The sequence below is a fragment of the Mesoplodon densirostris genome, chromosome 4, assembly GCF_025265405.1.
Source record: "Mesoplodon densirostris isolate mMesDen1 chromosome 4, mMesDen1 primary haplotype, whole genome shotgun sequence".
NCBI lineage: Eukaryota > Metazoa > Chordata > Mammalia > Artiodactyla > Ziphiidae > Mesoplodon > Mesoplodon densirostris.
Genome location: NC_082664.1, coordinates 134778220 through 134794507, shown reverse-complemented (window position 1 = coordinate 134794507; position 16288 = coordinate 134778220). Strand labels below are relative to the sequence as shown.

Here is a 16288-nt window from a genome sequence, read left to right as displayed (position 1 = left end):
TGATACAATATAAATATAAGCATTATATATACACAAAATTTTCAAAGGTGATATCTTAGTTGGTTTGGGAGGCTATAATAGAATACTATAGACTGGGTGGCTTATAAACAACAGAAATTTGTTTCTCACAGTTCTGGAGGCTGGGAAGTCCAATATCAAGGCACCAGCAGATTTGGTGTCTGATGAAGGCCTCACAGATGGCCATATTCTCATTGTAACGTCACATGGAGGAAGGGGCAAGGGAACTGTCCGGGGTTCATTTCATATGGACACTGATTCCATTCATGAGGGCTCTGCCGTCATGATCTCATCACCTACCAAATGCCCTATCCATTTACCATCACCCTAGGGGCTAGGTTTCATATACTAATTTGTAGGAGACACATTCAGCCTAGAGCAGGTGATACAAGAAAAATCAGAAAGATCTATTATTTTCTTCTTGTGCCCCAACAGATGTCTCAAGCACCACTCTGAGGAAATGGTTCTCAAACTTTGGGTGACCAAGAATAATCTGAAGAGTTTGTTTAAAATTAAGGTTGTCCAGGCTCCAGCCCTGGAAGTTCTCATTCACTTGTTCATGGGAAGAGCCTATAATTCTTTTCCTGAGCTCTCAGGCTGACTCTGATTCCAACCCTCAATCAGATTTTGGAACCACTGATCCAGACCCTTCTGTTTTCCTCCCCTTTTAATTTTCCGCTAAATTTTAATCCTGTGATCATGCTGTTATCTACCTCCTGGACCCCCTACATGAATTAAAAACAATAAAAATGGTAAGAATAGCTGCCATTTATTATCTCCTGCTTGGCAGGATTGCTAAGGGCTTACCTCTTTACATTATCTCCTTTAATCTGATCAGGTAGCTATACTTAGTCCCACTACACAGATGGAAAAATCTAAAGCTCAGAACACTAATGTCTTGCCCTAGGTCACTCAGTTAGGAAGTGATAGGCCAGGGACCTTAACTTAGATCTGTCTGATTCCAAAGCCTGGACTCTTTTTTTTTTTTTTTTTTTTTTTTTTTTTTGGCGGTACGCGGGCCTCTCACTGCTGTGGCCTCTCCCGTTGCGGAGCGCAGGCTCAGCGGCCATGGCTCACGGACCCAGCCGCTCCGCGGCATGTGGGATCCTCCCGAACTGGGGCACGAACCCGTGTCCCCTGCATCAGCAGGCGGACTCTCAACCACTGCGCCACCAAGGAAGCCCCAAAGCCTGGACTCTTGACCACTAAGCATACATACCTGTGTTTGTAGAAGTGTGAATCTCAGTCCACATATTCTGATGTGGAAGAAATACCTTTATTTTCTGTAATCCACCTGAGTTATGACTCCAAACTCCTATTTTTTAGGCCCTCCTAGATTCTTTCTTCCCCCGCCCCACCCACAGTTCTGGATTTGACACAATACCCAGAAATGGGGTTAGGGGTAAGCACCTGATTATCTGACATCAGTCCACATAGGTGACCACTAAGGGGCCACTCCTCCCCATCTTCATGACCTGTTGGCACCGGAGGCTCACTGCTACTCACACCCCATGACAGGCACAGGGGCATCTTTTGTCCCCCTGCTGACACACTCACAGCCATTTTTTCTTTGGGTTCTTACCACTTTCTGGAAGCAAGGGACTGTCCCCTCTGCCCTCATAGACAAATCTCCCTCTCCCCCAACCCACTTACAAAGCCCAAGAGACTCTCTTTCTAGTGATGGAATGGTAGGGGTACTCTTTCTCCCTTCACATCCCTTTGAAACATTTTTAGCCTTTTGCTTGCCATTGTTGGTTAGAATTCACTTACCCTAGGTCCTGAGTTTCAGGAAGACAAAAGGTTTATAGTCTTCTCTGTACTTTACTCTTCTTAAGTGGAAGGGAGAGGGTGAGGGAGAGGTTGGGAGAAATATATTGTTGATACCTCAAAGTATTATCTCCAGCCCATGTTCTCTTATTTTACAGGTGAGGAGATGGAACTCATTAAGGTTAAGTAACATTTTGCCAGCTAGTTGATAATAGACCCAGGATCCCAGAGGCACTTGGATTCACTGGTTTCTTGGTGAGTTAATCTGTAGAGTGAGGCCGGGGGTGGAGTTGGTACCTGGCAGTACCCAGAGGATAAGAGATGAGGTGGGCCCAGGGGAGAGGAGCCAGGGAGATAGTCAGCTGGTTTTAGGTTCCAACTTTCTGGGAAATAAGAAGTAAAGTGGAACCTTCAGATCCTGCTTAACTATGTAGGTAGGATGGAGCCAGCCAAGAAGCCAGCACAGAAACCTCTGCTCAGAAATCATGCATTTGACTAGATGGTCTCCAAGGTATAGTCCTCTGGAAGCTGGTGCAGCCACAAGACAACACAGAGTTAAGCTTTGGCCTAGGATCAATCTGTCCAAACTGCCGGTGGTTTCAGAAGGTCCTATCAGTTCGTTTCATCTGGGCAATTATCACCAAGTTATCTAACTGCCTACCCAACATTTCCACTTGGATGTCTAAGAGGCATCTCAGACTCCACCTGGGAAAAACTGAATTTTTGATTTTCCATCACCAAACCTGCTCCACTCACATGCTTTCCCATCTCAGCTGCTAGCAACACCATTGTCCCACTTGCTCAAGCCAAAATCCTTGAGGTCATCTTCAACTCCTCTCTTTCTCTGCATCCCAGTAGTCAGGAAATCCTGTTGTATCTACCTTCAAAATATATCCACCACCCATCCATCAGTCCCCAATTCCACTGTTACTATGCTGAACCAAGGCACCATCACCTCTTGCTGGATCACTGTAATAGCCTCTTAGCAGATCTACCCACTTGCACCCTTGTTTGCTAATAATCTGCTCCTAGTCTTGCAAACTAAAATGATCTTTTACAAATATTATACAGATCACATCACTCTTCTGCTCAGAATGGTTCCCCATGTCTTGTAGTATAAAAGCCAAAGTCCTTTTAATAATGTCTCCCTATTCACTGGCCTCCTTGCTGTTCCTGGAACATTCCAGGCATGCTCCTACCTCAGGGCCTTTGCACTGGCTGCACTGGCTGTTCTGGCTACCTGATGCTCTCCTCAACATGTCCACAGGGGCAACTCCTTCAAACCCTTGCTCAAAGTTCAGCTTCCCAACAAGGCTCACCTTGACCATTCTATTTAAAATCACTACCTTCCCCAACCCCCTTAACTCAGCCATACTTTTCATTTTTCCATAGCTCTGATTACATTCTCCCAATCTACATAAATCTCTTATTTATTATGTCTATTACCTGTTATCTGACTCCTCCCATCTCCTTGTGGTACATAAGCTCCACAAGGACTGGAATCTTTGTTCTCTTCACTTGCTTATCTCAAATACCTAGAACAGTTCCTGGAATATAATAGATATTTTTTAAAAGTTTGAAAAATGAATAAAGTTTAAATAAAACTAGAAACCCAAGGAATATTACAAGAGCCACACCTGAGTTTCCCCTGTCTGGTTTTGCCAAGTGGCCTTACTTCTCAGTCCTCTACCCAGTTAGATCATCCATTAACACAGAGAAGGAAAGAGTGTGTTTACTCTAGGGCCATCTTTCAATGGGGCCCCCAGCAAAGGCATCCAGTTCTGCATCTTTGCTCCTCCATCAGCTCCTTCTTAGACTGAGGATAGAGGTTTTCTGCCCGTTTCAGCTATAGAAATGTTGCCCATCACTCTTTGACCGCAGACACCAGCAATTTTGCTAAACTCAATAGAAAACAGACCACCTGGGGGCTCTCCACATAGCAGAGTCCTTTCCTTTCTCTTGGGGTTCAGCCTGCAATTTGAAATACCACTGCCAGGAGCCTGCATCCCCTTTGCATACGCCAGAGAGAGACTTAGGCAACCATGTGGAAGTCACCTACTCCTGACCTTTGACAGAACTTCCAAACACAACACATTAACTTTAAATTGATTAATTTAGAACTGTGACCTTGGCCCAAGAAGGTAAGAGTATGTGACAAGATACTTTATTTTCAAAATGTAGCAGGATAAAAAATACTTTTGTAAATCAACCTTTTTTTTTGTATGAGATAGAGTTAGATTTGGGTTCAGTGTAGGAAAGAAAGTGAACACTAGAAAACATGTTTAAAAGGTTAATTATTAATGGGCAGTCTTCTCTAACAAAGTATCAATAGGCAATCTGCTCTCTTTAGCTTCAGAAATTAGCAAGAAGACCTCGGTCCCCGGGTGAGACAGGAGAAATGGAAAATTCCCTGTGTGTCTCTATATTCTTGGTTTTGTGCATCTTTATCCAATCAAGTGCCCATGGACAAAGCCTGGGACTAGGTAAGAGCCTGCCTTTTCTCCGGAAATGGGCATGGATTTTCTTTTTTAAATGTATGTCACAATGAATCCAAGTGTTCTTGGCTATGTGGAACAGAGCTTGCTTCACAGCATACCAGGTGTTCTGTTAGTGGCATCGAAGGTCATAGGGACGTGTAGCTGTTTGTAGGCAGGACTGAAAGTTTAGGAAGCCACTCGGAGTAGAAGTCTTCTCAAAGCACTTGCAACTAGCAATGAAGTCTCTCGCATATCCTATTCAGAAATAGTCAGGCTAAGACTTCTTTGGTGGCAAATAATCTGAAAGAGTTTCATACCTTCCTGAGAGTTAATTTGGCATCTAATTTGCAGTTGAGGAGAACAGCTTGCAATGAAATGCTTCATCTTGCTGAGGGTTGTCTAATAGCTGGCTCTCTCAGAAGAGAGGAATTTGTAGAATCCTCCTTCCAGTCAGGTTGAAAACAGAGCTATCATTGCACATTTTCTAGACTTCACTTTTTCTGCCAAAGTTTTACTCTTGAGACTGAGGAATTCAACAGCAGTCACACCTGTTTGGTCTGTAAATTCACACACTAGGTTGATGCCCAAAGAGATCCAAATGCTTGATCAGGTAGGTGGATTCCAGGTTCCTGGCTAAACAGTGCATTGGATCAATAAATGATGGATATGAAGTGAACTGAACACTTTGGGCAAATGAGACTGGCCTTTGGGACTTTGTTTTTGTGCTGGTTACTGGTCAGGACCTAGAAACTCTAAGGTAGAGGCTTAGATTTTTCTTTCCTCAAAGACTCTGCTTGGAGGGAGCTCCAAAAAGAATTAGGAACTTACTATCCAAAGATTGCCTGAAAATTCCAGAACATTTTTTTCTCCTTTAAGAAAAAAGGCTGTTCTTTATGTTTAATTATTATTATTATTTTTTTTGAAGATGTTGGGGGTAGGAGTGGTTTTTTTTATTAATTAATTAATTTATTTTTGCTGTGTTGCGTCTTCGTTTCTGTGCGAGGGCTTTCTCTAATTGTGGCAAGCGGGGGCCACTCTTCATCGCGGTGCGCAGGCCTCTCACTATCGCGGCCTCTTGTTGCGGAGCACAGGTTCCAGACGCGCAGGCTCAGTAGTCGTGGCTCACGGGCCTAGTTGCTCCGCGGCATGTGGGATCCTCCCAGACCAGGGCTCGAACCCGTGTCCCCTGCATTAGTAGGCAGACTCTCAACCACTGCGCCACCAGGGAAGCCCTTAATTATTATTTTGAATACTAGGTCAGTTAATAACTTATTAGCAGTATTAATTATTACCATTCATTGAGCAATTTGTGTGTCAACCACAAGGTTAATTATTTTGCATACATCATCTCACTTATCAAGCTGAGTCCAAAAATGATAATAATAATTTAGAGCCATACGGGCAGAATTGCTGATGATTTTTATTCCGTGTTCACAGGGATATTGGTGAAGGGCCTTTCCTGCCCTTTGGCCCAGAATGTTGTTTTTGTTAATTTTTTACTGAAGTATAACATATATCTAAAAAAGTGCCTATATCATAAGTGCTCAGTGAATTTTCACAATCTGAGCCAGCATCCCAGAAGCCTCCCTTGCACACCTCTTGAGCCTTAACATAGATCATTTTGCTCTTGGGGGAAGCTTTTCGATAATGGACACATACAGTATATGCTCTTTTGCTTCTGGCTTCTTTCACTAAACATTATGTTGGTGAGATTCAACCATGCAGTTGCATGAGGTGTGACTCATCATTCTGTTCACTGTAGCATTCCGTTGTATGAATATACCACCCTTGGTTTATCCATTCTGCTACTGATTGGCCCAGTCGATGTTTCAGTAGAGACTTGGGGGTTGGAAGCCATTAGAGCCGAGGTGAAGGATAAAAGGCAGGATGGCCTCCCCGGGGGTTGCTGAGTATCGTCCACATTTCCCTCAACAAATCCTGTGCTGGCCAGCTACTGCTTTCCCAGGGTCCTGGTTTGTCCAAAAGCTGAGGGGAGTGGCCACTATTAGCAGGAAGGTTCTTCAAGGGAAAGGATCAGAGTCAGGAGGCCTCTTGTTCCTTTGAGAGCAGAATGTCTTGGCAGAATTTCTTCTGCAGGGAGTGACCCAGATCTGTGTGCATGAGGCTGGTGGGACATCCGCCTGGGGCATTGCAGGGAGGCAAGCATCCCACAGTAGAGCCCTAAAAGGTTGAGTATCTATACCTTGTAGGATAGTTTTCCAAACTGCCCCCCAGGGGAGATTTTGGTTGCCACAACTGGGGAGAGAGTGCTATTGGCATATAGGGGGTAGAAGCCAGGGACACTGCTAAACATCCTACAGTGGACAGAACAGCCCCACAGCAGTGAATTATTCAGGACAAAGTGTCAATAGTGCCAAGGTGGAGAACACTTGGTCTGTACCAAGCTTCAGCTGTCACTAGTCAGGGGCCAGGAGGAACTCCCATAGGACCCTTCCTCCTTAACCCCAATCCTCCCAGCTTACCTTTTATTATTATTAATGACATTGCTAATGGACCGACTAATGTATTGTGCACCCTGTATATGCCAGACACTGTCCAAACATTTTATCCCACCCTCACCTTGTGGTTGAGTCAGCCAGTGGAAAAGTGACTTGCTGGAGATCCCACGGTTGCTCAGGGCAGAGCCACGAGAGGCACCTAGAGGTTGATCTGTCTGCCTAAGGCTACAGGTTTCTGGCTGTTGTGCTCACACCCAGTGGTTTAACAGCCAGAGATCCCTAGAAATCCATTCTGCTGGGTTCCTCTCACAGGAGAGGACTATTTGAATAATTCCTGCCTACCAGCACCAAGGGAAACAAGATATGGTGAGCCTCCTGAAGACCCCAGGACACAGAGCTACCATTGTTCTCATCCCCAGACTTCCCTGCCTGAGGCCCAGCCCACCCCACTGGTGTGGCTAGGAGGATCAATACTGCTTAAATGGTAGCTGCTACTCCTAGACCCTGGCAGCCCCACCTTCCAGTGGTATCCACGACCACTGCCTAAGGTGCCTGCCCCCTCCCTGCAATTCCAGCCACAGAGTCCACATCCTAGAAGCAACTGAAGCCCAGCCGTCAGTCACTCATTCATTTAACAAGTAAGTGTGCATAGCCATCTGCCATATATAAGGCAGTGCTTTTAATACAACAGTTCTCAAACTTCCTGGTCCCAGGACACCATTACATTTTCCAAAATTATTCAGAATTCCAAAGAGCTCTTTCTTTTTTAATATTATTTATTTTACTTATGTATTTTGGCTGCGCCAGGTCTTAGTTGAGGCACGCAGGATCTTTGTTGCGGCACGCGGACTTCTTAGTTGTGGCATGAGAACTCTTAGTTGCAGCATGCATGCGGGATCTAGTTCCCTGACCAGGGATTGGACCCAGGCCCCCTGCATTGGGAATGTGGAGTCTTACCCACTGGACCACCAGGGAGATCCCCCAAAGAGCTCTTTTTTCCGTGGAACACAGGTATCAATATTTACCATATTAGAGACTAAAACTGAGAAATTTTTTAATTTTAATGCTTTTAAAAATAACAACAGGGCTTCCCTGGTGGCGCAGTGGTTGAGAGTCCGCCTGCCGATGCAGGGGACATGGGTTCGTGCCCCGGTCCAGGAAGATCCCACATGCCACGGAGCGGCTGGGCCCATGAGCCATGGCCACTGAGCCTGCACGTCCGGAGCCTGTGCTCCGCAATGGGAGAGGCCACAACAGTGAGAGGCCCGCGTACCGCAAAAAAATAATAATAAAATAACAACAAAGTCATCACATGCTAACATATATAACATGATATTATGAGGAATAACTTGTATTTTCCAAACAACAACAAAAAAAGTGAGTCAGAAGAGTGACATTGGTTCACAAAGAAATTTTGCTAATTTTGTAATGTCTGGTTTAATAGAAGCAGCTGGATTTTTTCATCTGTTTCTGTATTGAATCTGTTGTGATATGTTGCTTTGTCCAGAGTACATGAAGAAAACTGGACTCATATATAGGAAAAGGGAGGACATCCTCAGAGGTCCTGCCAAGGCCCACACTCAGAACTGCTGTATTTGTGCAGCAGACACTGTACAACTGTAGACCGCACAGTAGCCCCTGCTCTCCATGAGCTTACTGTCGCATTGGGTGGACCAAGGGTAGGGAGATGGGACCTGCCTGCACTGCCAGCAGCAATAAGGGGGCCATCATCCATAGAGAATGCAAAATAATAATAGAACTTACTAAAAGTTGGTCTTCCTTTCATCATCACAATTCTATATAATGCCAGTGATAAAACTAAAGCCCCTCCCCCTCAAAATAGTTTTTTGGTCAAATTTGTAAACAACTGCTGTGGTTACTGTTGAGTTTTATTAATATATATGTAAACTTCAAATAATCACAGTTTTATATTACTTCTCCTTGAATAAATGTTCTCTGTCGATGTCAGTTTAGAGACCTCCCAGTTTTGCAGTTGGCCCCTGATACTCGTGGACTGTGACATGTGCTCATTGCAAGTGTCTAATGGTTCAGAATCCTCCCAGCTCACTTTGATCATCTCACGTCTCCAAATCCCGTGATACTTATTGCCTGTTCTTGCATTTAAACAGCAGATTTGAAATTTAAAATGATACCGTAGTGATTATAAAGACAAAGATACAGAACCCGAGAACTTCAATTCTCCTATCCCGTGTGACCACTTAGAGTTTTGTGTTTAAAATGTAAAACAGTAAAACAGATTTTACAGTGAATTGTGAAGTATAATATTCTGTTTGGTAAGTAAAAATTTTGGTTCTTCCAGGAAATATCTTTAATGCACTTGCGTATCTTTAAAGTGGAAATGTATTCTTCTTTTTTAAATTGTTCATTGCTTTAAAACTAAATAACAAATCAAGAAAATAGTGATTATTGCCGATGTTTGCATGCATATAACTGAAAATAGCTTTGTTTTATAGAGCAAAGTGGTATTAAAATGATCCGTTCTGGGTTTCAAATATATAAGGTATACCACTGAGTGTAATAAAGGAGATAAGATGTATATATAAAATTTTTTCAACTAAACCATAAATATGCTGAGTACCACTGGAGAGGAGTGCAATGGAGTGAGTGTTTGTGTCCCCCCAAAACTCATATGTTGAAATCCTAACCCTCAATAGCATAGCATATTAGGAGGTGGGGACTTTGGGTGGTGATTCAGTCATGAGGGTGGAGCCCTCGTGAATGGGATTAGTGTCTTTATAAAAGGGACCCCAAAGAGCTCACTAACTCTGTTCACCATGTGAGGAAACCTGGAAGAGGGTTTTCACCAGAACCCCAACATGCTTGCACCCTGATCTCAGACTTCCAGCCTCCAGAACTGTGAGAAAAATTTCTGTTGGTTACAAGCCACCCAGTCTATTGTAATTTGTTACAACAGCCTGAGTTGACTAAGACAAGGTGCAGGTAGAGATGGAGAAGAGTTTACTTCCAAGTACGTAGAGGGAAGGCTTCTGGGAGGAAGCAGCATTTGAGCCGAGTCTTGCAGGATGGAATCTGGACAAAAGTGAAGGAGGCTTTCCTTGTGCATAAGCAAAGGCACAGAGCCAATAAAGTACACATGTTTTCCAAGTCCAAACACCTTCCAAAAACAGGCCTTCCAGGAAGGAGAAGAAAAAAAAAATAGGAAGGAGTTGATAGCAATACTACATCACAACTGCAATAAACTGAAAACAACTTGAATGCCCAAAAATAAACCATCAAGGATGGAGGGTCCAGGTATCACTAATTCTTCCTTTAAACAAGCATTGTTTTGAATACCTACTACTAGAAGTTCTAGAAACTTTTGGGAAAAATAATGAGATTCAGAAATAAAAAGCTTAATGCTGACCCTTAGGCACTCATAGTGCAATACAAGGGTTCTTAACCTAGCCCAGGGATGGGTTTCAGAGAGGCTGGATGCCTCTTAGGATGGTACCCAAGGCTGTATGAATGTGCATTTGAGGGTAGGAGAGAAATCATAACTTCTGGCAAATTATCAAAGGGACCTGTGACCTCCAAAAGGTTACATAACAACTGGTCTTGTAGCTTTTAAAAAATAAGTATGAGGAAATTTTATAGGCAATAAAGCGGGGGAGAAAAAGAGGACTAAATAACCTACATATTGAATCACAACTATGATAAAACTACATACATGTATATTGCTAGGGATTTGAAATATATGTAAAGATCTATAAAGAGTATTAAGGCCATGGGGGGGGGGTGCGGGGAGAGAGAGAGAGAGAGAGAGAGAGAGAGAGAGAGAGAGAATGAATGTATGTGTATGTGTTTTAAGTGTTTAAATGTGAAAGGAAAAAAAAGTTTTTTTTAAAAACCTGGTAAGCTGCAATTAGATTGGTCCTGGATTTGTTGTCCCTAGAGGGGCCACCTCCCACCATCCTCATGGGCTCAGCCAAGCCCATAGTTACAGCCCCAGCGGGACCTGAAAATTCCTAACAGTCCTCCACAACTGCAGGGAAGATGGTTCATGAGTAATACCTGAGGTAGTATCCAGAGATGGAACTCATTCACCTGGGCGAGTACATGAAAGCAGACTCAGCAGAAAGCCAGCCCCAGAATTCTTGTGAAATTCTACATGCTCTCTGCTAGAGACTCTCCCACCCACTGCCATACTTCCTGGCCCTATGGCTGAGCCATTCTGGAGCCCTCCTGAGGGCATCGTACCCAGAGAGGACAAGCCTGAAGTGAGAGGACAGCAGCCTATCTCCCACCCTGCTTGCCTTTCACAAGGGACCCAGGACCTGAACCCATATTTAATTGTGGGCCAGGTGAGCAAGATCCCCACCACCACATTCTCGCCGCCCTGTTTTCCACACCAGCTGCCACAATGCTACAAGGCATGCTGTGTCCTTGCAGGCGAGTCAGCAGGGAGAAGGGAAGGAGACGCAGGGCTGGGCCAGAGGCTTGCCCGATTTTAGGTCTGGTCCACAAGACATGGCTGAGCAGTCCCAGTTACATTCTCCAAGGGGATGTGACCACCTTGACCTCAGCCTGGGGTGTGCGCCTGACATCCATGGGGCCCAGCAATTCTCATGGCCAGAAGGGTAGCCGTACACTGGTTCCCAGGAGAGTGTTCATTTTAGAGTGGGGCCCTGTCAGCCAGGGATCAGAGGGAAGGGGGCTGGCCAGGAGCAGGCAAAACATCTGGACCCCTGCCAAACAAGCTGAGGATCATGGCCAGACTTCAGCCCCAAGGTGAAAACTAGAAAAATGGGTCAGAGCCCAGCCAGTCCTGCAGGGAGTGGGGTTGCTATGTTAAGGTAGACAGCAGGTGCACCCAGCTGCTGACAATCAGGCACCGAGCTTAGGGCAAGGAGTCATTCCCACATTGGAAGATTCAGGGTGCAGCTATGCTTCTCAAGAGAAGGTGTAATTCACAGACATTGCCACAAGGTAGCGCAGTGATGCCTTAGCTGCTTCAGGGTTTCAGGAGAGGATTCAGGTATGGGAAAAACCAAGTTTCTGGATGACTCTGGAAAACTCATGACTATTGGGTAACGTCACTTTCCTCTCTGCTTATGACTCTATTTCCAGAAACACTCATAGTTTCGATATTTCCACCGTGGGATTTGAGGGGAGGGGTAGGAAGAAGTAAAGAGAAGCTCAAGTGTATTGAAGGAGAGGCCTCTTTGTCTGTCCCCAGCATTTTCTCCTCCATATATACAGGTTCACCTTCAGGGGCCTGGTGAAGTAGATTTTAACAGCTTTTAGATGGCATGTTGTGGCATTAAAATAGTTCTTATGACGATATAAAGGTGGCAACACCGAATAGTATTTTCGTTCCAAGGCTAAGTGGGACAAAAGTAGTATACCTAACTGTGTGTGTCTTATGATTACAACTCCATGAAAACGTATATTTGAGAAAAAAAAACTACTAGAAGAAAATGTACAAACATGTTCAAACTTCAGTTGAGTTTATATCTAAATTTTTGTCTCTTCCAAATTTTATGTAATGTTGTACTATGTATGTAGTGTTTTGCTTTATGATTTGAATAATTTAAAAATTCACATCAAAATGATAAAACAAAGGGATTTGACTGGTCAGAGGCTCTCGAACTTTAGCGTGTCTGAGAAACTTATTAAAATAAGATTTTATTAAATCTCATTTATTTATAAAATAAATAAATTCTATTAAATTTGTTAAATAAATAAATCTTATTAAAACCAGATTTCTGGGTCCCATCTGCAAGTTTCTAACTCAGTGGGCCTGGGGTGGATATAGGAATTTGCATTTCTAAAGTTCCCAAGTGCTGCTTCAAGTGCAGGGAGTACACCTTGAGAACCACTAGAAAAACAAAAATAGACAGTTAATGGCAAAACATTAACTTGACTTGAACCCAGGTCTCCTGATTTTCAGGCTTAAGGCTCTTCCCTCAGAAACAATACAAGCTTCCAGGGCAAACCTGGCTTTCATTTCTCAGTCTCCTGGAGGGGGGGAAGGGGAGAGATATCAATGTCTATTGATCCTGAATATTGACCTCCCTCAGGGGTAGCCATCTCCCAAATAATATAAGACCCCTAGATATTTGTGACAATTTATTCCTCCAAAATAAAACATCGTCATGCTGAAAAGAAAGTGGTTCTTGAATTGGAAAAAAAAAAAAAATTCCCAAGCTGAGATTTACTTGTAATTGGTAGAAAAATACTAGTTGCAATAATGAATTAACCATACACAGTAAAGCATGCCTTGGCAGGCCTGAAAATAGGATCCAGCAAATTCTTTTCATATGAGCTGGGCATTACCAAGAGCTGGGCAGAGCCTGTGATTCTCAATTGACTAGGACTGGCCTTTCTGTGACTGAGAAAAACTTTCCAGTGACAAATGTTCCAGCTTCCTTATCCCAAGAGAAATCAAAATAGTGAAAACAACATACTTCTTTATACTGAAATATAACAAGATCAACACCAGCAAATTATAGCATTTATTAACCACCTACTGTGTACCAGGCTCCATGGTTTGTACGAAAACATGTTCCTAAGGACACAAAAATGAAAAAGCACACTACCATTCATCAAGGAGCTTCCCAATTGACCGAGTCTGGGGCCCCCTACAGCCCTGTGTGTGTGTGTGTGTGTGTGTGTGTGTGTGTGTGTGTGTGTGTGTAGATTAGAGATTGGAAGAGGCACAATTTCAACACAGTATGATAAGTGCACAATTAGGTACAAAACATCTCAAGGCCCTGAGGCAGGAGAGGTTAGCAGAGAAGGCTTTATAGAGGAAGTGATATTTGAGTTGAGCCCTGAAGGAGAAGTGGAAGGACGTAGCAATCAGAAGGAAAAGCATGAGCCAGTCTTGGAGGCTTGAAAACAGAAAATGAAACTGGGAATCCCTGAGACGTTTGCTGTAGCTCGGGGAGGGCACAAAAAAAAAAGTGGACAGAGGTAAGGGCATCAAAGGCCATGCTAATGAGTTTGGCCCTCACCCTGGAGGCAGTGGGGCCACCACTGAGGTTGGTGTTTGAAAAAGGGAGGGACTTGGCTGCCTTTCCTGCTTGGTGGATGGCTTCCCCTCACAGCCTGGCTGAAACCCCAGCCACTCCCTGATGGAAAGCGATGCTATCAGCAGGAAAAGGCAGGGCTGGCACTCGGAAGTTACAGGCTCTGCAACCGCACCTGGCTGGTGCCCACAAACACTCAGACCTTCCTCCCAGGAGGGCTCCAGCCCATGGGCAACTCTATTTGAAATTTACTTGTTAACTGCTATTCCTAATACGAAATGGTAGGAGGGATTTACACCAATGAATCTGAGGCAGGAACACATACTAGAAGCTTAAATAGGAACCTTCCATTTAAAAAGTACCTTCTTCTAAGTCTGAAAAGAGAACCATTTGCAAATTCCACGTCACACTAGTTTATAAACCTATAGCAATTTCAACTTTAAGAACTTATTCCTACCTACATGATATCACTTGATTCTCATAATATCCCTGTAAAGAATACTGGGCAGGTATTATTATATATTATGCCCATTTCACAGATGTAAAGGTTCACCAGCCAAAGGCCACTAGGAACACACTTGGAGTCAAATGAAAGTTAGGATTATTTGGCTTACTGCAGCAAGGGAGGACTCACTCCAGAGAAACCCAGGGGCATCCCTGCACGAGGAGTTGAGAGGGTTTTCTTAGAAAATTTGGGCTTGTGACAGATGAAACTAAGGAAGGGTTGGGGAAGCAGGGGCCATTCTGGATGGGATTCTGTCAAAGGGGAAGGGGGCCATTCAGTGATCTAGTATCTAAATAATTTAATAATTAATTAATTATTGTGAACTCATTATTGCTTAATTTAATCAATAACGTTCCAGCAGGCAGAGCTAGAGCTGGCATTGGTACAGGAGCAACAGTCTCTCCTTGTTAGTTGGAAGCAGGGAATGTTTAGTCACGTTTTTTGGATTCAGAGTGGCCTCCTTTCTGTCCTGTTGCAAATGTAGCCGCAAAGGGTCCTTGTAGCACATTGTTTCTGTTTTGTGGGTGTTGTCTATGTTCAGTTGGGAACATCGTGATCTGGCTGCCAGCGAGCCTCCTTTTTGTTGCTGTTGTGTTTGTTTTCATTTTCTCACATACCAAGAAACCTGGGTAATGTCATCTCTCAATACCTCCACCCTAGCCGAACAGCCTTAGGTGGCGGCCTTTACCTCCTGTGACTCCGATTTCTCACCAGTAGTAACCCTTCCAGCACTGATATCCTGAGTGTCAAGAGAGCTCATTGAGAGGCACTGTGGTACCCTGAGACCTTCCACAGCTACCTCATCTGGTGTCAGCTATTTAACCGTTAACGGTAGAGAGAAATACGAACGCAAAGTTCTATCCACTTTAAACATGAAACATTGCCCCCTGCCTCAAGCTTAGTGCAACTCAGTTGCCTTGAGCCATTCAAAGATTCCCAAACACCAGCAGGACAAAGGCACGATTCTGTAAGAGCAAGCCAAGCAGTAAATGACCATTAGACCTTTGGTCCCAAGGCTATTTTTTTTTTTTTTTTTGCTGTACGCGGGCCTCTCACTGCTGTGGCCTCTCCCGTTGCGGAGCACAGGCTCCGGACACACAGGCTCCGCGGCCATGGCTCGCGGGCCCAGCCGCTCCGCGGCATGTGGGATCTTCCGGGATCGGGGCACGAACCCGTGTCCCCTGCATCGGCAGGCGGACTCTCAACCACTGCGCCACCAGGGAAGCCCCCCAAGGCTATTTTATAGTGGGCCAGACACACATCCATTTTTGGATAGAGTACTAACAATAAAAAATATACATTTGATGCTTACGTTGCTTTGAGTAGAACCAAGAAGTATGAAATAATAGTAACTATTATTTTTAAGAACTTTCAAATGTGCCAAATGCTTTGCCTATTTATTTCACTTAATCCATGCGATCCTCCTGTGTGATAAGCATCATTATCACCACTTAACAGGGAAAATTGTGGCTCAGAGAAAGGAAGCGGCAGGGAAGGCTCCCAGGGTCCCTGGGATTCTCACTGGTGCTTATTTCTGGTAATGCTGGTGCCCCTTCAGAGCCCACATGGGTACACTGGCTTTCAGAGGTTTCCCACCTTGGATGTTATTCAGTGCCAGGGGATCCTAGGACATACTCTGAGCCTCTCTGGGCCTGGCCACTTCTAACTAGAAGTTGGCACTCACCTTACCCACTGTGAGTGATGTCTACCTCTCAATGGCCCAGGAGAAAACCCATCCCTGAACAAAGTCCTGGTTCCCTTGTGTCTCAGCCTCCATCACTGCCCCTCAGAAACAAGATGTAAGCACAAATCCAGGCAGACCAAAACAAGGAGAGGCCTCACGATATCAAGCCTGAAAATTCTGGGCCAATGTAAGGCAACCAAGGATGCTTTGAAAAGGTTAGAGCATTTTTCTTCATCCAAGAATCCTCTAGGGACAGGGTTGTTTTCACAAGCTGAGCTGGACCCTCCACAGGGGGCTTGATGACATCAGCAAAACAGCACCTGAGAAATCTCCTTTCATGAGGTCTTGCCACTGTTTCATGACTAGGTCCTCTTGGTGTGTTACTG

General features: G+C 44.3%; 1 protein-coding gene across 1 annotated transcript in view; it reads left to right on the top strand.

Moving 5' to 3' along the window:
- The window catches only part of LIPC (lipase C, hepatic type), a 176447-nt gene that overhangs the window by 14941 nt on the left and 145218 nt on the right, over positions 1 to 16288 (top strand). The window contains exons 3-4 of the mRNA XM_060095280.1: positions 1944 to 2040; positions 4136 to 4268. Of these exons, the coding sequence (XP_059951263.1) occupies positions 4184 to 4268 (85 nt within the window). The 5' untranslated portion in view covers positions 1944 to 2040; positions 4136 to 4183. The remainder of the gene's footprint in view (positions 1 to 1943; positions 2041 to 4135; positions 4269 to 16288) is intronic.